General features: G+C 35.4%; 1 protein-coding gene across 1 annotated transcript in view; it reads right to left on the bottom strand.

Annotated features, from left to right (window-relative positions):
- LRP6 (LDL receptor related protein 6) overlaps window positions 1-27,259 on the bottom strand; it is a 160,264-nt gene that overhangs the window by 53,692 nt on the left and 79,313 nt on the right. The window contains exons 4-7 of the mRNA XM_045554314.1: window positions 16,758-16,954; window positions 14,812-14,943; window positions 11,143-11,539; window positions 10,010-10,181 (exon numbers count right to left, since the gene is read on the bottom strand). Of these exons, the coding sequence (XP_045410270.1) occupies window positions 10,010-10,181; window positions 11,143-11,539; window positions 14,812-14,943; window positions 16,758-16,954 (898 nt within the window). The remainder of the gene's footprint in view (window positions 1-10,009; window positions 10,182-11,142; window positions 11,540-14,811; window positions 14,944-16,757; window positions 16,955-27,259) is intronic.

Raw genomic sequence — 27,259 nt, 5'->3', positions numbered from 1 at the left:
TATAAGAAACTGATCTGCTTTTTTTTTCAGCTGAGATCACTATCCTCTCCCACACCTGTCACCTTCAGGCTTACCCTAGACCCATCAGGCTCAGTAAAGCCACAAACAATTAAATGCCTTCTATTTGGTCTCTTTCTTTCCTCCCAGCTATACAAGATTTAATTCTATAATAATATGGGTTAAAATTATTTCACAAAAACAGTCTCTGATAAAAAAAAATACTACTTTTTTCTTCTTATATCACATTTGCAATTTTACATTTCAAAACACTAGCTGAGATCTGTAAGAGCAAGGACAAAGACCTGATTCTTACTAAGACCATAGTTATATTAATAAGAGAAAATAAGAGAATCCATCTCTACTGTCTCCTTGGCTTTTCCCTTAAGACATGCTGCATCAGTCATGTACTAATCATGGTTGAAGCTAGGTGGTTCATGATAATCTTTACTCTGATTTTTATATGTCTGAAATTTTCCATAATTAAAAAAATGAAGGGAGAAAAGATAAGGAGCAAGTCCAAGAACACGTAAATAATAATAATGACGATAATTGCTGTCATTAATAAATGCTGTTATTTTTGTTGTTATGATGATATAGAAAGCAATTATAAGGATCCTCTGAAGAGATTAAGGGATCAACAGCTTAAACAAAATCTGATTGTTAGACTTTGCATCTAAAGAAACAGATACGTATTTTCGTTTTGCAAGGAAGTCCAATGATTACTTTCTGAAATCCATTTCCTTCAATTATTTTTGCAGAGCTGACACTCCTATTAGAAAACTGGCTTCTCCACTAAATATTGTTCTTGCACCAGCCATACGATCTCCTACCGGATAGGAGCAACATAATGAAACAAGAACATGCTGCTTTGTCTCAAAGAAAATCACTATTATATTTCTCATATCCAACAAGTAAAAGTTTTGGACAAGTTACTAGGTCTGTAAATATGGGTTTAAGTCTCTTATGTTTAAAATAATACAAATTCTGGTAAAAGTGTGTTTGTACATCCTGAATCCAGAACAAATGAACCATTTTAGGCGATTCCAAAAGATTACCCTTATGCTTTAAAAGCTGAGCCAATGTTAATTAAATCTGGCAACTCTTGAGTGTGTGCTTTTACTTCATTACCTCAGAGTGGTTTAATTAGTTAAACTGAAATTAGGCTTCTGTCACTTCTAAAATCTAACTCCAAATCTGAACCAGAGTCTCCAGTAGTTTTGGCTGCTTCAACTACATTGTGGTGTGGGTTTAACATTCTGAAATATTCTAGGAATACAGGCTACAACAGGAAATAGATACTGGTTAACCATAATGTTATCTGCACAAAGAAGAGGCAATGGCAAACCTTCTATAGATAACACATCTAGTTTTTGAGCAGTTTCACCAGCTCATTAAATATCAAGACAGGATTACTCATGAAATCTTGGAATGCAGCCAGTCTACTACCAAAATGCAGCCAGTCTACTACTATGCAACTTCACTTGACTAGACACGTTCAAGGAATAGATGACAGGAGGACAACCAAGAGCCCATCATAAAATTAGCTAGAGTAGGAATGCCATGAAGTTCTAGAAGAGAAACTCAAATTATACCCCAAATGAACCACTCCTCTTCTAATGTTTCAGGCAATATCCAAAACAAGCAGTTAATTAAAAGTTTGTGAATAAGAGAGACAAACAGACGTGACTTTGGGGTTGGGGAGTATATCTTTTCTTTACCAACTTCATAGGGTATAAAGTATAATTTCACATAAAAGACATGTTAAAAGAATACATATCTGTGGAAATAATATTTCAATCATGCCAAATTTCATTGAAGTGACAAGTAAAGAGAAATGCTTTAGACCCAGTAGGAGAAGAAAAGGGATATCATACATCTGTTTAAGACAGCAGTAAGGGGCAGTTACAGTGCTATATTCAAAGCCTTTTAATCTAGTTCAAGACACATTATATCTAAGGACATACAAGTGATTTTTAATATAAAAAATAATGTATTAGCAATTGGGAAACTTGAATTCCATTCTTTTCTTTCTAAATAGAAAGCTACATGACCCTAGGCAAAAAAAAGAAAAAAGAAGCTAACTAAGCAAAAAGCACCAAGCATTGTTGAATTTTTATTAATAGAAGAACCTAGGATGGAAAGAACCTTGTGTGTCTATATGGCACTATCTAGAAACAAATAATGGCTCATATTATGAGTTCTGAAAATAGCTTTCTTTTATTCAAAGACAATAACATTTTGAAAATGCACGAAACATATTTACTTACTATCTGAATAATGAAATTTATTGTGGCACAGAAGAATTTTTTTCATATTCTAAGAATAATATAGTAACTAGAACACAAAAGCAATATTATAAATCTCCACTCTCCACCAAGTTCAAAAGCCAAATCATTAGTCAATCCAAAAACAAAAATAAATGAATAAAAACAAACAAAAAAATCTGAAGAGGCTACATTAATTGCATAAAGCTATAATAATTTCATCCCTACTTACAAACTCAAAGTCTGGCAGATTTCTGAAGCTCAAAATTATAAATGAAATACTAAAATAATACCATGCTATCAAGAATCTCAGGAGAATAAAAGGAATTTTAATCCTTCTCCAAGATGTAGCTATTTCAGATTAAATCTAACAACAAAAAATTATACTGCACTGAATGAAGAAGTTTAGGAAGTCTGTTAGAGTTCAACAAAAAAATTTACTGGGTCTGCTTTTATTATATAGCAGGTCTACATTTTTAAATTGCAGACCACACTTAAGGTGGAAAAAACTGAAGGAGAATCCCTTGTTCATTGTGGATAAGTGTAGGAATGACTATTACGCAGAATCTTTACATAGGTGGTGAGGACGTTAAACTGAAACAAGAAGTTAAAATACCTATCACTGTTAACTGCTCCATGGTTTGCAGACTTCCTTCCAAGAAGTTCCAAAACTGTGGCCCTTGCCATTAACTGTGGAACCTGCTCTCTCTAACTCTTAAAAAAATCTCCGTGACCCATTTAAAACTATAGTAGTTTATCACCTCTACAGAAATAATCTCTAGTCTGAAAAATCAATATTTTACATGGACTCCATGAGTTTAAAAAAATAATCATTTATATGTTTGGCAAGCTTCAAATATTTATTTAAACCTATCAAGCATGTTACTAATGGTGTGGGTTATATAAAGGTCAGTACAAAATCTAAATGAATAGCTTACCAGGGGAGATTGTTTCAGTACAATTGAGTTACTAAAGACTTTGGCAACAAGTAAGTTTTTTTAGATAGATAATAGGGTTAACTGCACGGCAAATAAGGAAAAGTTAAAAGAAAAAAAAAATTCATGCCATATACAATATAAATTACCTTGTAGCAATTTTCCCAAGGCAAAATGTATTATTCATTCTTAACCTAAGATGCGCAGTTAGTACAATAAACATTGGAAAATGCTGTAACAGAAAGGAACCTTAAAGGTCATCTGTTTCAAATGGTTTACTGGCCAGAGATTCCAGAGATTATGTGAATTATCTAACATCTCTAAGTAAAATGGCAAAATCAAACAAGAATTAAGGTCAGAGTCTACCATCATATAATATTTCAATAAAGATCTGGAGATCACCACTCTTAACAACTAAACACTGTCATAAATTAAGAGGCTGACCCTCTTCTGAAGAAAGTAGGACATTAAAATCAACACTTTTACTCTCTGAGTACAAAACCCAAAGGAATAAAGTACTTTCAAATAATCAGACCAAAACTAAAAATATTTCCACACATAAAGTTTTATACTAAAACATGAGATGAAAAAGTGTAATGACAGAACATTTTTAAAAATGGTTCAAGCTCAAACTTGGTCACTAAAACACTTTCTAAGTACCAATATGCATCAGATTATCCAATTTATATATATCCAAACTCCTAATTGAATCAAAGGACCTGTTTAGTGAGGCTCTAAGATTTCTTGTGGTAGTTCAGCATGGCACGATTACACGTATCATCAAGAAAGTTTCTCTCATTATATACTTGGAATAATTTTTTTAGAACCAAAGTAGAGTGGACAATGAGACAACAGAGCATATAAATGGAAGATATATTACTTTGGCTGTTATAGATTATAACAATAAATAATATTTATATGATTGTCTATCAACTGGTAACCTTCGAATAGCAGTTCACAAATTTATTATCAAAAAATATGCCCAAACAGATGCAAGATGGTAGAACAGTACCATGTTTATAACTAATGAATATACAGGCCCCAAATTCAGGTGCTCTGCTGAGTTGAAGAATCTAATGATGGAATATATCAATATCATTCTTCTGCAATCATAAGTCATGAAGATTTGGGGAGAAACATACATTTACACACATATAGTACATATAGTAAGGTAAAGCAGGAAATGGGCAAAGACTCAGGTATTTAAGTTCATTATCTTGAATATTTCCCGTACTAAAAGTATAACCAATTTTAAGGAACCTGAATGTTATAAACTAGTAAAGATTCAAAAATACTTGTTGATACTTGTCATATTATCAGAAGAGAATATCTCAATAGATAATTATAATTTCTTAAGAAGAATTAATCTTAGAAACTAACATTAAGAATTATTAATATCATCCTTATGTGTTTTTAAAAGACTCTCACAATACACAGAGGCTAAAAACGCCAGACAAAGAAATTCCTTTAAAAAGAAATCTGAATACTTAGTAAACAAATTTCCTTATTAGGGTATTGATGAAATAGAGGAAGTTAGCAGAGGGAAACGCAGCCCTGCAATTTTAAGCTTAGAATGTGAAATAGAACATTCACCAAATGCCAAGTTTTCAGCATGCATCGTACATGATAATACCCCCTTTATTCAGAATTTCTTGGTACAAAATGTTTTTTATACCAAGGATCTCCATTTCTGTATCCTAACAAAGTTGTGCTAAGTCTAATTTGATTTGGACAAAATTATCCATGGACACTGTATCCTCTTAAAGTAGGGAAGCTTACACTAAGAGAGACTTAAAACAAATACGTATGCCCTTAACAAAGAGAAGAAAACCTCTCTCTTTACCTGTAACTACCAAATGTTGCTGCATTGTCAGCAGATACTTAGAAATGAAGGCAGATGGACTGAAATAAAAAGTATATAATGATAGAATAAGCTTTGAGGAAAATTAGCTACGATAGTATTATTATTTTCAATAAAACCAGTGATTCAAAACATACTAATCAGTTAAATCGGTATATAATGAGAAAAACATCCTTAAGAAAATACAAGCTAATAGTACATTCTTAATTTTATATCATGGCAAGAAATGCTTTAACCTTACGATTTACCAATATGTCTTTGCTATTAGTAAGTAGTACTAATAGCAAGGCCCTCGGTACAACAGATGCTTTTGGTAGTGAAACCTGACCAAAAAAAATGAGAATGTTAAGACACAAGATTGTTAAAACACGATGCTGTTCTGCCTACTGCAGGGTGATATAAAATAGAAATAAAGGCTTTTGTTGCTTCTTCCAGAAAAATGGAAATTATTCTTTCTGCTAATGCTTTCTTATTTATTACTGAGAGGCATCAGAACACTAGAGTAAAAACTGGGGGGGAGTGGGGTGGGGGGTAGAACCACAATGCAAACAAGTAAACTAGAAAGTTTGTTGGTAAAAGGCCATGAAGTCATTTCGGCATAATGAAGAGGAGAAACAAACAAGTACCAGCAAGTACCTTTTAAATAATACCTACAAATGAGTGGCCACTATCAACTGACAAGCAGGGAAAGCAGACATATCCTCACATACATATTATTATATTAAAGCTGCAGCCAATACCACAACTGCCTTTTTTTTTTTTTTGTAATGTGACATCATTAGCAATGCCCTATGTTCAATCTCTCATTTTGGAAGTTTACTGTAAACCCAAGGTAAACCTATTCACTGTTTCTATAACTCCATACAATTAAAAAATCAAGTAAAAAAAAACCCCTCAGTTCCCCCATTCTCTCTTGCTAGTCTTTAGACCCAACTCCTTAATATAGCCAGCATCTTGTCACATCACTGCTTACAAGAAGAAGAAATGAGAAGTTGATCTAAGGACTCAATTAAGGGAGCAGATATAATAGATGAATGACCATTATGAGCTTTTCCCATGTGATCCACTCAAAACACAAGGGCTTACTATGTCTTACATTCTTTTCCTCTCAAATGTACTATTAGGTTATTAAGTGTGAAATGTCCGATTTCCCTAAGTGCTAAGTTTGACAGTTGATATCTCTGACATTTCACTTTGACCCTTTTAGTTTTATTTTTATTGTGAAGGTACATTCTCAGTCTTTCAAAGACATGTTTTGGCTTACGATTATCTTTCAAAATTTTCTTAAGAGCAATTTTTGTGAAACCATGGATAAGTCAAAAATTAGTGTTATTTTCTAATATGAGTTGTGAAACCAATGGAGCACAGAGAGCTTGAAATATCAGCAAAGTGTTTGGGAAGGATGTGGCTAACGAACACACAGTACACCGATCGTTTGAGAAGTTCCATTCTGGTGATTTTAATCTTGAAAATGAGCCACATGGGCAACCTGAGACCAAGGTGGATAATGACAAGCTAAAAACTGTAGTGGAAGTGAATCCATCTCAACCTAGGCGTGAATTAGCAGCAAGGTTTATCGTTAACTAGTCCAACAATATTGGGCAATTTGAAACAAATTGGAAAGTTAAAGAAGCTGGATAGATGGGTTCTGCATGAATTAAATGAGCATCAGAAGAGATATCATCTTAAAGCTTGCCTTTCTTTGCTGTCATGACATAAAGGCAAACCATTTCTACACCGCACTGTTACGTGTGATGAAAAATGGATCTTCTTGACAATCACAAGCGTTCGGCACAATGGTTGGATAAAGATGAAGTGCTGAAATAGTCCAAAACTGAATAATCATTAAAAAAAAGCTAATGTTGCCTGTTTGGTGGTCCAATGCTGATATTTACCCACTACAGTTTCATGAAACCTGGTCAATGCATTACAGCAGATGTCTACTGCAACCGATTTGATGAAATGATAAGGATGCTTGCAATTAAAGGCCGAGATTGGTCAATAAAGACAGGCTGATCCTCTTGTAAGACAACACTCAACCACCAGCTTTTGATCTTCCTTTACTTGATACTAGGTGGATAATATTTAACTTGAAAACTTAGAATGATATGTAATTTTTAAAGTGTTTCTTTTTCTAAAAAGTATATGTACTAGCCTCTTGTTATGTAGCAGTTGATCGCAGATACTGATCTGATCCTAGTCTGGGTGACATGCTTCCTTCTAGTCCCATCCACTTAAGAAGGCTTCCCAGCTTTTGTCATGCCCAGGAATGAAAGCTGCTTTTCCCTAGGACTATAAGAGAATATCACATTGTGGTTATGATAGCCCTGTTGCCTTCTGGAAGACTTAGAGTCTGTTTGGGATTAAACTGCCCTATATGTGTTTGTATTAGTTGATTAAATATGAAACGTCCAATTTCGAATCAAAAGTGTAGTTTATTATATTGCAAACAAGAAGCATTACAATTAGTCAAAGTGTGCACCTAAACTATTGCACAGTTTTGCCATCTTAATGGTAGCTTGTTTATGCCAGTAGCAAAGAAGCCTGGAGAAGAAACAGTGATGAAATCGCCAAAGGCATTTTCCACAGCTTGTTGAGAACTGAATATTTTTCCTTGAAAAAAGTGGTCCAAAGCCTGGAAGAAGTGGTAGTCAGTGGTGCAAGGTTTGCTGAATACAGTGGATAACAGAGAGTTTCCAGGTCCAGCTTCTGTAGTTTGAGCAGCATTGTTTGTAGGATACATGGTTGAGTGTTGTCTTGTATGTAGTAGTACTGTTAGGATGGGAAACTAACAGGTTTTCTCCTCCCATTATGCAAGATTACTTTAGATGAAGAGCTGTGCTCTTTTCTTTAGTTTGCCATGTACCAGCAATTTTACCTCATCATAAAAAGAGAATAAATAACAATACCTCTGCTCTCCCTACTTCCCAGATGTGTCTATGTAAAGAAAATGACAAAAGCATTGACACCCAACTAGTGAAATTTCATCAGACTCCCTAGGGGAAAGAATCAGGGGAGGTCTTCTTCATGTACATAATTTGATGGAAGTAAATTTAACACAAACACCAAACAATCTGTCAAAAAGAGGACAAAGAACAAACAGTAGCTATGTTCCAACAAACCTGGAAGGAGAAAGATAGATCTAAAAAACAAGTTTAAGGATGCTGGTACCACTCAGGGAAGAAGGAAATACAGGGTAAGGGAACAAATGACACCATTGCATACACATGCCTCGCTCAAGAAGATATAACGACAAGGCCAGAAGGAATACTAATTTTAAGATCTATTCTACTCACCGCAAACCGAGAAAATAAATCCTGTTTAATTGTTATATATGGTTATATAATATATAATCATTTTTTTTAAACACTGTCACTCAGGATGTCCGTAAATTCTAATTTCTTTATCTGAATCCCTTCTGAACTATTTGTGATTTTGAATAAATTTCAATATCTAAAGTATTAAATATACCTGAAGTGGAAAAAATAAGGCTTAAATATTTCCCAGTAAGAAACAAATGATTATATTTTCAAGCTAATCAATCAGTCATAGTAGACTAAGAAAAACAAGACCAAATACACAATTTTTTAAATCCCTACACAATACTATATCAAGTGTTCTTCCCTTATGTAAGTTTTATTGCTACAGACATTCTTCTGGGACACATGAGCTTTAAACTGTTTTCCTCAGAGTATTAATACCTATACACTCATGTATGGTCCATAGCTGATCAACAATACACAAATGCAAACTGGCTGGGATTAGGTAGGCAATCTAAATTAAACAGATCCAAATGAAGGTAAAAGCCCATCTAAAAAGTGAGCTCATAACCTTTGTCTCATTAGCAATGCACTCCAGCTGTTAAAAGAGTCAAACGCTAACTTGGATTTTAAGGAGGGGCTGGGGGCAGTGAAACACTAACAACAGGGAGAAAATTTATACAGTTAATCTATGCAAAATTTTCTACTAACGAAAACCAGCTGCAAGAACAAGAGATGCCATTCTCAGTATTTGAGCCTTGTAGAATACTAATGGGGGGTTTCTCCAATTCCAAGTTTTCATTTTTGGAAGGAAGGCCCTTTAAGTCATTATTCCCTCAAAGTCCCTAGCACTCCTCAGAATTACCTTTCTAAAATAACTGCTCTAGAGTCCAAATTTTCTATTCATTAGACGTGTGCAGTGGCTCTCTGAAGACCCATTCAAAGCTATTCCTTATATAGGAAGTCATGTATTCCCCAAAGAAAAACTGAGACCCTAACTGTTTTAAGCATGTGATCCATAAGATTTCTAACATGGTCTCATTTAAAGTTGCAAATTTTAGACCTAACCCTCACTATCAGGGATATATGCCATTTACAAAATTTGTGATAAAATATTCACTATTGATTGTTTTTACCATATTCTATTTGATTGCCACAAACTTAATTCTACCACTTGGTAAATATTTTTTCCCAAACTTTTAATCTTTCTTCCATGGAGCCTATGAATCAATTTAAAAATTGTGCATATGTAGCCATTTAAATATTTAATATGTTCCTCCACCCACCCCCAACACCAGTAACAACAACAGAAGTTATATATACATATGGGCTTTGTTTTCCTAACTTAGGATGGCCAGCTCTTTCAGCATAGATCTCACATACTTTTGGGTTTGCAGAAACTGTCCCTAGGAAATTCAGGCAGTGGCTTTACTTAAAATGAATAAAATCATTTATGTAAGCTTTTAAGACTAGAAATAGATGAACACCCATTTCCCATATCAATATATCTCAGAATCCTGGGATTATGTGGAAGAGAATACATTATCCCTAGAAAAGTGAAGGCTGAGTAAAATTTCTATAAAAGATACCTCCGGCACCCAAGACAACTGTTAAGAGACAAAAATATCTGTTATCAAATTACTATCAACTCAAATCATTATAAAACTAGTTATAAAATGAAAAACAAACCTCAATTTTGTCTGTTTTGGCATCTCCCCAGTATATTTTGCCTTCATCATAATCCAAGGCTAAACCATTTGGCCAACCAAGAGAAGTGTTAACCAATACTACACGGTCAGAACCATCCAGAGCTGCTCGCTCAATTTTTGGGATTTCTCCCCAGTCAGTCCAATACATGTACCTATAGAAGTATACAGAAAATGAGCTAAACATACATAACAAAATATAACGTTTAGATATATAAACATAAAGAGTATGTTTAAGACATTTATAATAGCAGTGGATAAGCTTGTAAGAAATTTTCAAATCAGTATTTTCTAAAACTGATCCTGAAAATGCCTCTCAATAATAAGACTATTTTTACTTACATTTTTTCAAAATATTTTGTGCTCCTTTCCATGAACTTCACATCTTTTTCTTGGCTTGTCATCCATGACACAAAAAGTTTATCCCAGTAGTAACATTCAGATAACAAACTGAATTCCCAAAAAAATTCTTCTGCACTGCTAAGTGATTCTTATGGCTCCTAGATGTTTAAGTGGCTCTAAAGCATTGTTACACACTGAGGTGTAATAATTTGCCACTATGTTCATCCTCAGAATAAATCTCATAGTAACAATAACACTGGTGAGTATGTAAAAAGTTTTGCTTCCCTGGACTATGGCCAGCGTGACACAGCAAAATAAAAAAAAAAAAAAAAAGACTAGGAGTAAAACTGCATGGCCTGACAAAGGTTTGTAAAAATTCATGTACTTGGGAAATATAAAGTAAGATATATTCTTACTATAAAAACTGGAAATGGGATGAAATGGAATCTAGGGGAAGAGAAAGTTCTGAAAACAATTTATTTCCACATTTTTCATGGTCATGATGCAATCTGAGCAAAATCTGCAGACAACACCCAAAGTCAGCAAATATGGACTTAATTAGAAAGAAAAAATATTCAAAACATTCAAGGCAAAAAATTAGCATTTCTTTAACTTGAGATTTTATTCCAATCACTAGATTCTAAAAATAGACAGCCATTAAAGAGCTGTTTAATGGAAACCAACATATACTTCATGTCATCTTAGTCAATGTTTTTAGAGACCCGTGAAAATCAAAAACACCACACAGAATTTACTATCAACAGAGCTTCTTACCCAACCATTGGATCTAACACAATAGCCCGGGGTTCCTCTAAGTCCTCTGAAATCAAGATCTTCCTCATGGTCCCATTGAGCCTTGTCACTTCTATCCGATCAGTGCCAGTATCTGTCCAGTAAAGATTTCGTGCAACCCAGTCAACAGCAATACCGTCAGGATGAGCAATTTGAGCAGTGACCACAAACTGACTGCCAGATCCATCTATGAATGAACGGCGTATGGCCTTCACTTCATCATCAGTCCAGTAGATATAGCCTTCCACAGGATCGTAATCTATGGCAATGGCATGGCGAATGTCTTCTAACTGCAGAACAATGTCTGTAAAATCTGGTGTATCCAAAGAAATGCGTCTCAAATCTGTCCTTCTGGCTAAAAGCAGTAATTCAGTAGCACCTGGAACAACAAAGTGAAATGAAGAAGAAACAATTTGAAACCTATAGGCAAAATTTAGCCACTCTAAATAAAGAATGCAGAACTTCTCCAGGAATTGAAAAATAAATGGGTATAAAAGGACACGGTCTCTCTTCGGAGTAAAAATGGAAAATAATACAAAGAAATAGGAAGAGTCTGCTCGAAGGTCAAGCTCTACAATGGCTAGCCTTTCCAAATCAAGTTTTGATCCACACTCTCTAGTTTCATTCATTATATAGCTTCTGGAATTAATACAGCTATCTAAAGTACAATGAATAATGACTAAGAAGCTAAGTAGCTGAGTACTAAAGAAGGAAGGAAATGTATGATATAGAGCCTTTGTTTAAGAAGTATTTTTAAAAAGGTAAAGAAATCTAGGACAAGAATCTTTGTGGCTGATGGGAATGTTCTAAAATTGGATTATGGTGATGGTTGCACAACTCCATAAATTTACTGAAAATCATTGAATTGTACACTTGAAATGGATGTATTTTATATGAAATGTAAATTACATTTCAGTGAAACTGTCTTAACAAAGAGAAATGCAGGGCAATACCTGACAGAATGAAAGGCAAAGGAGAAGAAAACAGCAGCAATGGAGAGAGGAAACCAGATAAACATAACACAGTGGTTAAGAGTAAGAGTTGTGGATCCAACAGAACTTGATTCAAGTAGCTACACAAACTACTTTCTAAGTAGAAACGAAACATCTAATCTCTCTAAGCCTATTTTCCTTATCTATACCTCATAAGATTGCTGTGAAGACTCAAGGAGATAAATGCAAAACTCAGGAAGGTACTGAGCATATAAGTACTCTATAACTATTAACTAATATAATATTATTAGCATTAAAAAATGAAGACTTTCAAATTTTTATTTCACTGAGTTTTAAATTAGATTTATTTATGAAATGTTTTAAACTCAAACCAAGAATGTTTAACCCCATAACTGAGAACAAGGACACTGAGCTCATTCTTTGTTTTCATTTTTAATGTTCAAGTAAACCACCAGCAAAAAATTATCTAATTATAAGAAGCTAACAAATGATGGGAAGCAAACTGACAACTGAAAGAGCAAGGTAAAGATGACCACTTTAAAAATGAGTCCAAAAGAAAATACTGGGGCCGAGCACGGTGGGTCACGCCTGTAATCCTAGCACTCTGGGAGGCCGAGGCGGGAGAATCGCTTGAGGTCAGGAGTTCGAGACCAGCCTGAGCAAGAGCAAGACCCCATCTCTACTAAAAATAGAAAGAAATTATCTGGACAACTAAAAATATATAGAGAAAAAATTAGCCGGGCATGGTGGTTCATGCCTGTAGTCCCAGCTACTCAGGAGGCTGAGGCAGAAGGATTGCTTGAGCCCAGGCGTTTGAGGTTGCTGTGAGCTAGGCTGACACCACGGCACTCTAGCCAGGGCAACAGAGTGAGGCTCTGTCTCAAAAAAAAAAAAAAAAATAGAAAATAGTGGCATATAAACTTTAAGCATCAATCTGGAATTACAGTTAAAAAACTGAGAAGAGGAGTAGAGACTCTCAACTTCAGCTTTTTCACTCTAGGGCTAATCATAAATGAACTCTAACTTGGAGAAAATATAGCCTCAAATGCCGTAGTAGGCACCAAGTAAAAATAACAGCACAACTCACTGGCCCTGCTAACCACCAAGAGAAGCCAGCCCAAAACTTTGCAAACAAAGAGCTGTTAATTTGAGAAAGGTGATCAAAACAGAATAGTTAACTTAAGGCTACCACATGCCAACCGTACAGCTGAAATTCAAAACTGGTTAAACATGCATATCTGCATTGCGAGGGAGTAGATAGACCACTACTGCTAAAATAAATCCTCTGTTTTAAAGTCTCAGAGTACATTTTTAAACAAAAAAGCAATGTTACAAAAAGCTTTTGTTTTAAATCGAAACTAAATTATTGTTTGCCATAGAAACCATTTGACAAGAGTCAGCCAGCTTCACCTTTGACTATGTGGATAATTTATCAACGCCAAGTCATAACAAACATCCTGTACATGGACTCAATTCCATCTCTCTGACTCTCTGACCCCTTTGCCAGGAACTCTCTAACACACTCCAAAATATAGGCTTCTGCTTTTCAGATTTAGATAAAGAAGCCACTGCTAAATACAACAATTTTCTTACCGGGTCTTGCTGGTTGCAAGAAAACCAGCCGGTGATCCATACGGGTAAGAATGAAGAATAAAATTTTCATTAAGAAGAAAAAGAGAAGAACTGGTGTTCTTCCAAACCAGAAGTCCCCTGAAATGTCCTAAATCAGTACACTTCTCCAACATGCCCTCTCTCTATAGGGAATTAAGAGTAAGGAGAAGAGGCAAAGTGTGGTTGTTAAGTATAAAAAGAAGTTGTTTTAAACAGTACAATATGGAATTTTTTTCATCTTCTGAAAGCACTTCTCTGTCATTAAAAGGCAATTAAAAATATCCTTCAATCATTTGTTAGAAAATATATCTATCCTGGCCGGGCGCGGTGGCTCACGCCTGTAATCCTAGCTCTGGGAGGCCGAGGCGGGTGGATCGCTCGAGGTCAGGAGTTCGAGACCAGCCTGAGCAAGAGTGAGACCCCGTCTCTACTAAAAATAGAAAGAAATTATCTGGCCAACTAAAAATATATATACAAAAAAATTAGCCGGGCATGGTTGCTCATGCCTGTAGTCCCAGCTACTCGGGAGGCTGAGGCAGTAGGATCGCTTAAGCCCAGGAGTCTGAGGTTGCTGTGAGCTAGGCTGACGCCACGGCACTCACTCTAGCCCGGGCAACAAAGTGAGACTCTGTCTCAAAAAAAAAAAAAAAAAAAGAAAATATATCTATCCTGTGATATTCCTTACAGATAAAAGTGTAATAAACATTTTTTCCACTAGAGGTTCTTTATTTACAAGTACTACCTACTTATGTTAAAAATGCATTCTTTAGGAGAAGTTATACTCCTTTCCACAGGAATCAATTGTGATACCAATGACTATAAGATTTGATGGAGAAAAGATACAGCACCTTTTTTTTCCCAAAAATATGTTACTTAAAACATTAAAATAATTTATAAAATAGCATTCAAGAGTTGCCATAAAACACAAAGGACTTCTGTTATATAACCATTTGGGAAGGTTGTAAGATTATACCTGGTCTCCCAAAGCACTGTAACCTAAAGGGCTGATTATAGAGAAGCAAAATAAATCATAAAGAATCTCAATTATTATCATAAAACTTTTCCTTCTTAGATAACATTTTCTTACCATCTTTGCAGGTTTTTCCATTCTCCAGGAGTTTGACCCCAGTTGGGCAAGCACACTGATAAAAAGGCTTGACTGGAGACATCAAACACAAATGGGAACAACCACCATTATCAATTCCACATGGATTTGTAGCTGTCAAATATAAATCACACTGATTAATACCCAATGATTACTAGGTACACAAAGGTTAACAACCATAACATGAGCAACAGTGATAAACTAAAATTATTACCAAATGTCATCCAGGTGTTTGACTACCAAGCCCTATGCACAGAAGGGAATTAATCAGTGAGAATTTACTTAGCATTTTTTATCCAAAGAGGAATACACAAGAAAGAAGTAAAACAAGAGATCCCTGCCCTAAAAGAGCTTACAATCTTGTCAGTAAGCCAAAATTAACAAACAATAAAACTAGAAAAGAATATAAAACAATGAAACTAAAAGCTATTTTACATATTATGGACTATCAGTAAGTACAGAGTCAAATGGGAAATAAATCACTGAGGTTTAAAGACCTGGAGAAAGGTTTCATGGAGGACATAGGACACAGCAGGAGCCTTGATGGATAGGAAGGATAGACAGGAGGACATTTCAAGTGTGGTAGAGCCACATGAGTAAAAGCTTGGGGGCTGTTCACTGGGTGAGATAATAAGATGAACAGTGTAACTGGAGGTTGACGTTTCTGTTGACTAATAGGAATTAAAGTGGAATGAACACAATGAACAGGACACACTGTGGGGGAGGGCACTGAAAGCCAAGTAACATAACTAGAATGTTGAAAAGTCATGCTTTGGAAAAGTTAACATAAAAAGAATATGCAGAATGGGTTAAAAGAAGGGGAACTGAAAAGCAGAGGAAACTAATTAGCAAATTTTAGAAACTATGGAAAGAGATGTATTCAAACAATATTCATACAAAAAAAATCAACATGAGGTAGAGACCAACATTAAGATGGAGAAACATGAAAGCTCAACTAGATCAGTATCAAAGATAACTACAAATTCTCAAACTAGTAAAACATAAAGGATCAACAGTGCCATTTAAAGAAAAGGTTTTTTTTTCCTGAGGGCTAAGAATGAGAATAAAAAATTCGTGAGTGACTAAACATTTTCTTTTTTACAAAAGAGTAACACATACATTTAAAACCATTTTTAAGAGCTCACGATCATCAGATTCCAACATAACACATTCAGTATTTTATTATCGTCTCCTAAATGGAAAAAAGAGCTAATAAATACAAAGCAATGGATGATCCAAAAACTATTCATTTTTGGCTATGGAACACAATCTGAAATACACTCAGACACATGCCAGACATTTATTTACACACAAGTGCCAAACACTTAACATTCTCATATTCCTTTTAAACCTAATTCCAGTCCTCTCTTACAAGAAGTTGTTGTCAGCAGTTACAGCCTAAGTCATTGTAAAGGTTGACCAAAAAAGGAAGCAAAACTAAGGGAAAAGGGGTGGAGGGGTTGCACAGAAAAGTTTAAGCAGGTATTTCTTTCAATAAGATGAGGTACTTAAATTCACCAGCTAGATTAACAGAGGTTTCCATTAGAAAAAAAAGTATTTGTTGTTTAAACACACTCACATGAACACACTCAAACACATACGGAGAGAAGTAGTATGAACAAGAAATACCTTTGTGTATAAGCTTAGCATATGAGCCACCTCAAATTTTTATTTATTTCTCTCTTCTCCGACTCTATAACCTCTACCCCAAACAAAGAGTTGAGGCGGTCTGTAGTGACAGATAGACTACAAAATGGTTTAGGCTATTGTTTAATCTGAACTACATTTTCATGTTTTCTCTCTTTATTTTTTTATTCCTCCCAACTACCTCTGGGTATGTTCTCCCCTCTCCTAACCCTCACTAAAGCCAGACGTTAGAGTGCTACAAAGCTATTCCAACTTGCAATTTAAAAATCAAGATCACTTACCATTTGGCTGCCTCTGTTGGCTGAAGGCATGGATATCCATGGGAGAGAAGATGTTAGAATGGATTTCACGCAGACCCTCGCCAGTATACTTGTTGCAAGCCAAAATGGAGTGTGTATTCCAGTCAGTCCAGTACAAAGTGTCCTCAAATAACGTCAAGGCAAAAGGATGTGGAAGGGAACCTTTAACCACTGCCTGCCTATTAACACAAAGAGAAAAATTCAAACTTAGTTCTCAATTTTCTTTTTCTATCCTAACTTCATCTCCCCATTAAAATGATCTTAGTCCACATTAACACTTATAAATAAATCCTGAGTGACACATACCTTTGGGTCAAATACACTTATGAAAAGTAATTCACATGATGAACTCAAATACATTTTTAAAATGTCCAAAATCCCCAACCAAGCACTTCAGAATGGTCCCTAACTTGGCAGCAGGCCCCAAGTTCCCTACAAGCTACCAGGCAGAAAGAAAGCACTGCTTTCTCATCGTTAGCACTGCTGTCATTCCCACTCCTCCACTACCATCTCTGGACTCACAGCTTCCGTCCTTTCATATAATTCATGTCATCAGAAGGAGAAAGGTAAGCAGTAAGAAAAATCCCAGAGGTTACGGCTGGCACTAGGAAGATTTATTTCAGGAATAGGCTTTTTCCTTCTCGATGTGGAAGAACAAAGACCTGAGCCTGTTTCTTCCATAGCTTCTTATGGTTTTGATAACTGAGAATGAAAACATACGCACGAGGCTAAAAGACATTCAGGCAGAGCTCTCCCTGCAAACCCCAGTCTAGCTCCTGCAAATGGTCATCTAAGCAGGCTTTTTGCTGTATTATCATTTAACTTTCCCAATGCATGCAGCCAAAAGGAAGTCCTGCCACTGGCAGAATGTGTTCACGAGACAAAGGAGACCCAAAATTTTCACAAGCAATAGATATTATTTAAAAGGGAAAGTAAAGAGCTTGATTAGTACTCAAGGCACAGAACTTTGCAGAGTGTCACAGATAGTTACTCAATAAGTAAATGCTCTAGAATAATGAACAAATCATGTTTTGACTCAAAATGATATTCTGGAAAATAAATGCTTTGATACTTTCATAAATCTCAAGTTTCCCAATAGTCCATCCAGGAGGCAGGGAGAGAGGGAGGAAAAAGGAGAAAAGGAAGGGAAAAAACAAGCTATTGAAAAGAAATAGAAAGTATCATATATCTTAAGAAAGATGATTCAATTTTTAGGTTTTTGAGGTTACTTGATCTCTAGTATCTAACATTACCAGTACATTAAATTAAATTCAAGAGCACTATGATCATTTTTATCTAAGCAAAATTATAATCTGTGATTGCACATGGAATGGTCCTAGCCTAAAATCTTATAAATTCAGGCCAAATTTTTTAAAAATCAAATAAAAGATTAGCATGACTGGTTTGTCAAACTTTATATTTTGGAACTTCATACCTACTCTGCCAGTTTATATCATCACAGTTTTCTCTTCTCATTTTCCATAATTCTCTCCTCCCTAGCAGATTACTTTTCCTTCTCATTTCTCAAATAGAACTGCCACAATGCCTACTCCTGAAGCACAGTCTTCTCTATTTTAAATGGACAGTTTTTTAAAGTTTACTAAAAGGACTATATTATTTATAGACATGATATCATAGTTTAAGTTTAATTTTTTAAAAGCCTGTACATTTCACACTAGCATCTTCCAAAATTCATTATGTTAAGACACAAAGAGTACTGAGAGGCTGCCAAAACAGACAAGAAATACAAGCAGAAAATAAAGAATAGTAAAAACTAAGTTATTTGACATTTCATCAACCATCTTAAAGAACTTCAAATTACATAACCAGGTCTTTGAAAAACTTTGGAGGAAAAACTAGCCTTTTAAGTCCTTTGTATAACATTAAATGTTAAAATTTACTCTAATTAACTAGACAGGAAAATAAACAAATGGAAAAAGCAAAAGCCCTCCCTAAAAGCTATATTCATTTTGTATTGTAACTGAATGCATAAGAACAGAAACCAGATAGAGTTGAATTTAAACCTCCACATACACACTTACTACTTACATCACTTCTGCAAGCTGTGTTTTCCTCATGTGCAAATGTGAGAAAATAACCTATCCTCACTGAGTTACTGTGAAGATTGAATGATAATGTGTGCAAAAGCCATTCAGCACTATGCTTGGTACTTAATTACACTTCATAAATGATTCCTCAAATTTAGGGCATACATTTTCAATATTTTAAGATTTCTCATATAAGCATAACATTTTATTATGTGAACATCTCATATGTTGTTTCTAAATCAGTAAGTGCTTAATACTGGCAGCTTATGAGAATCAGTAAATACTAAACTAACACTAACTTTTAATGTCACTTCCTTTTCCTAGCCTTCTTTCATCTCCTCCCTCCACAAGCCAAGTTATCATTCTTCCTCTGTGCTCTCATAACATAAAACAGGAAACTTGTTGTATAACTGTTTATCTATCCAACAACTCTATAACTGATAGCCTTTTTGAGAGTAGGGACTCTGGCTTATTTATATTCCCAAGATCTCACAGAATGCTATGTCTACAAATTACGAGCACATAGTATAAATGGCTTATTAGACAGTCCATGAATGCTTGATAAAACTAAATGTTTTTAAAGAAAAATATGTGATTAACAGAGCTGAACAAAATGCAAGGCTAAGACGACTAGCACTCCTGGATCATTTACGATTTGTCCAGCCAATGGTGACTTGTTCCTAAAAGTAGAGACTACCATATATAGTCTTCTCCTTCTCTCCTTTAAGATTACCAGGGAAGCCTACCCTCCTGTTTCTCCTCTGGAAACACAAGTTACTTCAAGAAGGAGTTAGTCATGGCCACTGAAAACAAAAGTGGCAGGTAAGATCAAAGCCCAGTTCCTCAGTATTATGTCACAACAATAACAGGAGCTAAAAGAATGGATCTCTACTATGGAGACCACAGGAAAGAAACTGAGACAACCCTCTCCTTCTAATGTTTTGATTTAGCACTAGCAATCTATGGGCATCATTTCCTCCTTGTGTCTGTCATTTTCTGCAGCTTAGTGATAAGCTTACCCCGACCAATACCCCAAATACATGAGCCCTCTTGCCATCTCTTTCAGATTCCACGAACTTTTCAGGCGCTTCTTTTGAATTCTGAACCAACTGGACTTATCCTTTATAAAATACCTATGTACTCTCATTCACTTTTTGTTTCTGGACTCCCTCCCAGAAAGTCGTCCTCTGCCCCTGGTCTCAGAACTGCCCACCTGTATGGATAATAAATCTTTCTTTGATCATACTACAGGAGAACTATCATGAATTTTGACATCTGAACCTAACCTTGGAAGGGAGTTTCTCTCCATCACAGTGAGGTTATTATAGTACCTAAGAAGATAACATCAGTGGTGGTGACATAGCTTTTGAAAAATCTTCACATATCCTCCACATGAAAACAGAGAGAACAAGTAGGTAACAAAACCAAAAACCCATGAACAACATTCACAAGAAAGCTAAGTGAAAAAATACAAACCCAGGATACAAAAAACTGTAGAAAACTACCAATAGCCATTAAGACCCATTTGGTATCAGCACCTCTGCAGGAGAAATCAGAAATAAACAACAGGGCATCTGTCAACTGTAAGGACAGGAGAACACACAAGATAAATAACAATGGAAAGCATGGCAAAGCAATCTGAGAACAGCAACTGACTAGGAGAGATTCTGGCCACTCCAAGAGTGAGTGACTACAATGACTCTAAGGGTAGCCCTGAAAAGGCGAGCATACTTTAACCTACCGTGAACTCTCAAAACTGAGCTTCCAAGACTCCCTTCTAGACAAAGCCTCACAGTGAGAAATCACTGGGAGTGGAATGAAAAGTGTGTATGATTGGCACAAGAGAAACAATGGAAAAATAAGGTACAGAAAAAAAGTGGGAGACTGAAACAGAGCCAGGAAATCCCAGAAAGCAAGCTGTCAGTTTTTTTAAACACACACACAGACATGAGACACATGTGAAGTTGGAAAAATTATGATGAATCCTGCCACCTTCTACCCATTCAAGAAAAGCAATTTCACATGAAAATAAAAAAACAAAGTGTTAAAAAGTTAATATTAAAAACAAGGTAAGGATAAAGTAAACAATATCCCTGTAGATGATAAAAGTATGCCGGAAAGAAATGGAAATAGAATAAATTAAATTGATAACCTATTTCAAAACAATCCAAAAGACTTTAAAATGACTAGGCATGGTGGCATATGCCTGTAATTCTAGCACTTTGGGAGACTGAGGCAGGAGGATCACCTGAGCCTAGGAGTTGGAGACCAGCTTGGGCAATATAGCAAGATCCTGTCCCTACAAAAAATTTAAAAATTAGCCAGATGTGGTGGTGCGTGCCTGTAGTCCCAGCTACTTGGGAGACTGAGATGGGAGGATTGCTTGAGCCCAGGAGTTTAAGGCTGTAGTGAGCTCTGATCGCACCACTGTACTCCAGCCTGGAAGACAGAGCTAGACATTTAAAAAAAAAAAAAAAAAACTAAAATAAATTACTAGTCATGAAAAAACAATGCAAATCAGAATTAGAATATTCAGAGTTGAGGTGACAGAACTGATGAAAGAATTAGAAATGTAAGAATTTATCGTTTCAGAGATGAAGAAATCACACAAGAGTGAATAAACAACAGATAAGGAAACAGAAACAGAAGGTGAAAAGGAAGAAATTTTAAAAATCAAAAACAGAAAAAAATTATCTTAAATAAAATATTTGACAAAGGACTGAGGAGACAGTGGAACTATACTGAAGCGAGAAAATGACTACAAATGGTAACTCAAACACTCAGGAAGAAATAAATAATACCAGAAAAAGTATATATGTAGGTTAATATAAAAAACTATATAAATAATTTTTTTCTTTTTATTCTTGTAACCTTCTGATAACATAGAACATTATATAAAACAATAATTATAACACTGTATTGGTTATAACAGGAATGTAATATAAATGACAATAATATCCCAAAGGATAGGAGAGGGAATGGAGCTATACTAGAGTAAAATTTCTGTACTGGACAAGAATTAAGAATTTACCATTATCTTAAAGTAGATTTTAACAAAACACATGTTGCAATTCCTAAAATAATCATTTTTTAAAATCTCAGAAATATATTAATAGTTTAAACATACCCAGAGAGGAATTAAAATGATACACTGGAAAATATCTACTTAATACAAAAGAAAGACAAAGGAACAATAATGACATAAGATATAAAAAGAGAAAAACCAAAATGTCAGATGTAAGCCCAGCCATATCATTAATGACAATAAATGTAAATAAACACTCCAAGCAAAAGGCAAAGGTTGTTAAGCTGAACAAAACAAAAAACTAACTATTAATATATGCTGTGTACAAAAGATACATTTTATAATACAGTAGATTTAAAGACACAAATAGGTTGAAAATAAAAGTTTACAGGAAATAGTAACTGTAAGAGAGCTGAAACAGCTCTATCAGACAAAATAGATTTTAAATCAAAAAACATTACTAGAGATACAGAAGCACACTTTATGAGAAGAGTCAAATCATCAGGAAGATATGGTAATTAAGAAACATACAGGCAAATAAAAAGATAGCCTCAAAACAATTGAAGCAAAACCTGACAGAATTGAAGGGAAAAATAGTTCAAAATAACAGTTGAAGAACTCAACACCCTAGTTTCATAAAGAAAATCACCAAGGATATAGAAAATTTGAACAACATTATCAACTAACTTAACCCAACATCTATAGAACACCCCCCACCCCAACAAGAGAATACACATTCTCCTCAAGTACCAGTAGAACTTTCTCCAGGACAGACCACATGCTAAGGGACCATTAATTTTAAAAGGCTGAAATCATACAAAGTATACTCTCTGACCACAATGGAATTCACTAAGAAATCAATATCAGAAGAAAATTCAGAAAATCAAATTATTTTCTACATTCTAGATTTTTCTAATTCTTCCTCAATTTCTTCTAAATAAACAATGGGTCCAAGAAGAAATCACAAGACAATTTCTAAGATATTTTGAGCTAAAAAAAATGAAGATACAAAATATAAAAATGTATGAGATGCTGCCAAAGCAGCAATTAGGAGGAAATTTAGAGAACACAAATGCCCATGTTAGAAAAGACAGAATTCATTCACAGTACCATCAAAAATGATAAAATACTTGGAGATAAATTTAACAAAAGAGTGTAAGAATCATAACACAAAAAAATTAAATCAAAATGGATCATAAATCTAAATTTAAGAGTTAAAATAATAAAACTCTTAGAAGAAAGCAGAGGAGTAAATGTTTATCACTTTGGGTTAGGCAAAGATTTCTGAGGACACCAAAAGCACTTTTAACAAAAGAAAAAACTGATAAACTGAATTTAATCAAAATGAAAAACTTTTGTTTCAAAAGACACCATCAAGAAAATGAAAATATAAGCCACAAACTGACAGAAAATATTCCTAAATCATCTATCCAATGAAGAACTTGTATTTAGAATATATAGAAAACTCTTATTTACAATTCAATAATAAGACAAATAACCAACTTACAAAGGGACAAAAGACTTGAATAGTGCCTTAAACATGTAACTGAGCCTCATGTGAGGGAAGGCTGAGCTACACTGTGTTCAGAAAGATTATAGGCAGGCCAGACACAGGTTAGTAAGGATCTGCAATAGAAGCAAGAATAAAGCATAAATGGACTTAAACCATTTCAGCAAAATCTGGTATTTAGAGATTTTTTCCAAAGTAATTATTTTTCTCCTGATTATGAAATGAATACATGTATGTTCACGACAAAAATCAGGAACTAAAATTGTACTTGTATACATTATATACATGTGTACATATATACAAATACAAGCAAGTCTCAATTATCAAGGAATGGAAAAAATAGGTTTCTGTTTTTTAAATAGTTAAGGCACAAGAGGAAACATATTACACTGTAAGACTTGGACTAAATAATTTAGTAAAATTGATTTGCACTACATCAGAGCCCTTATCAGGACAGAAGGAAAAGAGCTGAGTCAGAACAGAAAATGATAAACAGGCCTGCACTAAAGCAAGCATAAAGAACATTTACTACTTACTAATTACTGAGCTTCTTCAAGGAGAATATACACAGCAGGTCTTTGTTGCACCTTAATAATGGTTCATTTGCCCACAGAAAAATGATTAATCTGTTTCAAAAGACTTCTCAACTTTTGTTTATCTGGGAATGTCTTGATTTCTCCTTCACTTTTCTCACTTTGATTTTATCAGCCCACAGCCTTCTGGCTTCCAAAGTTTCTAATGATAAATAATCATAATATAATTGAGGCTGCCTTGCTTAGATGTAACGAGTCACTTCTCTCTTGCTGCTTTTAAGAGTCTCTGTCTTTGGCTTTCGAATGTGATTCTAAATTTGTCTTGGTGTGGGTCTCTCTCAGTTCCTCTTACTGGAAGTTGAGTGAGCTTCTTGGATCTTTATATTCATGTCTTTCACCACATCTGGAAAGTTTTCAGTCATTAATTCTTCAAATAATCTCTCTGCCTCTTTCCTTCTCTTTTCTCCTTCTGATACTCTCATAAGGTGTACATTGGTCCACTGATGACGTCCCACAGGTCCACTAGGCTCTGTTCGCTTTTCTTCAATCTTTTTTTTTTTCTGTTCCTCAAGATACTTCCCATTGTCCTCTCTTCAAGTTTGATGATTCTTTCTTCTGCCTGGTAATATATGCCCTTAAATATTATCTAGTGAATTTTTCATTTTAGCTACTGGACTGTTCAGCTCCAAAATTTCTTTTTGGTTAGGTTATCTATCTCTTTATTGATATTTTCATTTTGTTCACATATCATTTTCTTAACTTTCTCCACATGTTCCCTTAGTTCTTAGAGCATCTTTCAGACAGCTGTTTGAAAGTATCTGTCTGATAGGTCTGTTACCAGGTCTTTTTCATTGATTTTCTGTTGATTTTCTTTGATTTTCTCTGTTGAATGGACCACACTTCCCTGCTTCTTCGTATGCCTTGTGATTTTTTTTGTTGAAAACTAAATGTTTGAATCAAATAATGTGATAACTCTGGAAATCAGATTCTCTCCCTTCCTCAGGGTTTGCTATTTTTGTTTTGTGTGTGTGTGTGTGTGTGTGTGTGTGTGTGTGTGTGTGTGTTTTAATTGTTGTAGGCTGTCTCTGTGCCAAGGATCAGAACTAAAGTATAAATTTAAGGTCTTCTCAGGTCTTTTCTGAATCTGTGCCTCTCCCTGGGCATGCAAGGTCACTTTCTTATTTTCCCCATATGTATAGTTGCTTTCGAGTGTTCCAGTCTTTAGTGTCTGGCTCCCTAAAGGGTAAAAAGAGAAAAGTGAAGGAGAAGAGGGATGGGGATCTAACCCTTTAAATCCCCTAAAAGTTATTTCAGCAGGAGGAGGGGCTTGCAACAATGGGGGGAGGTACAACAATGGCCTCTGCCCACCTTTTTGTCTGCACCTCTATGATCAAAAGCAGCAATCAGCACTGACAGCACAGATCCTTGATATGTGGAGGACATGGTCCGTTTTCGCCCGCCCTGGCTACCTCAAGTTGTATGTGAAATACTCCAGGAATACGTGCACAGCTGCCTGCCACAGGGCTGGGGTGATGATGGGTAGCTGCTACCATGCTAAGAGCTGACACTGACTGAAATGCACTACAAAGTTACAGTCCAAACCTTCCGCTGGAATTTGCAAGCCTTCAGTAGACTCCAGAGTTCCAAAATAGTTACATTGGAATTATTTCAAGTAACCTTCTTTTAGGAAGATAAATGTAAATGGTATATTTTGACTCCTTCCATATGTAGTAATAATTTCTTACTGTTGCTATAACACATCAGCAACTCCTGGATCTAACTTCATGTCTCAGATCTTTTCTTTCACTGGTTTCATTCCTGTTTCTCCAAGCTGTGTGAGACTTTCTCAAGTTTATTTTCCATTTCACTGATTTGATTTCAATAGAAGTCAATCTGGTCGTTACTGCTTAAACTATGTTTTAAATTAAACATATATGGTCTTTACTATCATTGTGTTTACTGATCTTGGATGTGTTCTTTTATCATACTACTTGCTCTGTTTTCATACATGTGTTACCCTCTTGAGTTCTGATAAAAAAATTTTTCTCCTACACCTTACAGGAATTACTGGACATCTGTTCTGTTTCCCCAATGTGAGTAATTCATTTTAACTGTAGTATCTTCTCATGTGCCCTGTTATTTTTGTTTTCTATCTGCGTATGTTCCAGAGGGCAGTCTGTATTTTTTGGAAGTTGAGATCAATTCAGTCACAGCCTACATACTCTTGGTTCAAGTTTTCAGCTTCAGATGAAGGGAGAAGGCGAATAAATTTTCAATTTGTTTACCCTCACTTTAATTTGGAAATGAAGGCACACTAGGCAGTAAGGGGGGGATCAGAAGCTAGTGATGGTAGCAGCATATTCATGAGTTTCTTATGCATACTTGTGGGATCACTAAGAAGTCCACTGATAGAGTGACTCTGCTTATTCTCAGGTACTGCTGTACTCCTCAAAGCCTACCATACATGACCATGGCAGGTACAGTTGCCATAATGTGTGTTTACTTCAGTGCCAGAGATGCTAACAAAATCTAAATGAGACCCACTTCCCACCCTCATCACCATCACTTTCAGTAATCATCCTTGAGTTTTGGTTGTCATTGCTCATTTGGAGAAATCTCTTCAACTTGCTTCTTTTGAAAGCAGATTCTTCACAAACTCGGTGACTGACCAACCATCCCAGGTTTTCCTGGGACTGAGGGGTTTCCTGGAACTTGGGACTTTCAGTTTTAAAACAGGGCAGTCCTAGGCAAACAAGAATGGGCTGTTCATCCTACAGTTCAGTCAGATTGGGACATCCTTCAATCTAGAACCACGAAGAAGTCGTTCAAGGTTTCTGGTATGCGGTTGTTATCTTTCCCTAAGTCTCTAGCACTGGTGTAAAATTTCTCCTCAGTTTCTGCTTTGAGTGGTTGTTTCCATGGAAGCGCCAGGTACTGAGATAGGAAATTCAGGAAAGGAGGATAGAATATTTTTCCTCTTTTTGTTTCCTTCTTTTTTTAATGTAGGAAGAGAATGAGGTTGAGTTCACCTTCGGACATTTGTATGAGCTGGACGTGTGTATGAGTTGCTAACAGAAAACTCTGGTGATAAATTCTGGAGAGCTTTGGATATATGAGCCTGCTGCTCAGCAGAGCACTCTCAGTTGGAGAAGGAGATTTATAGAGTTATTAGGCAGCTAGTAGTTATTAAAGCTGTGGACTATACACACACAGATTCCTTTCATAGAGCCACAGTGGTTTATTAGGATTGGGGCATAGCAGGGAGAACATTTGTCTAAAGTGAAGTAAAGAATTAGATCATTTAAGTCACAATGAAGAGTTTATATCATCCTGAAGACAATGATGATTCACTGGAAGACTGAGAGAAG

Source organism: Lemur catta, chromosome 6 (assembly GCF_020740605.2).
Source record: "Lemur catta isolate mLemCat1 chromosome 6, mLemCat1.pri, whole genome shotgun sequence".
NCBI lineage: Eukaryota > Metazoa > Chordata > Mammalia > Primates > Lemuridae > Lemur > Lemur catta.
This window is presented reverse-complemented; position numbering and strand designations above follow the sequence as displayed.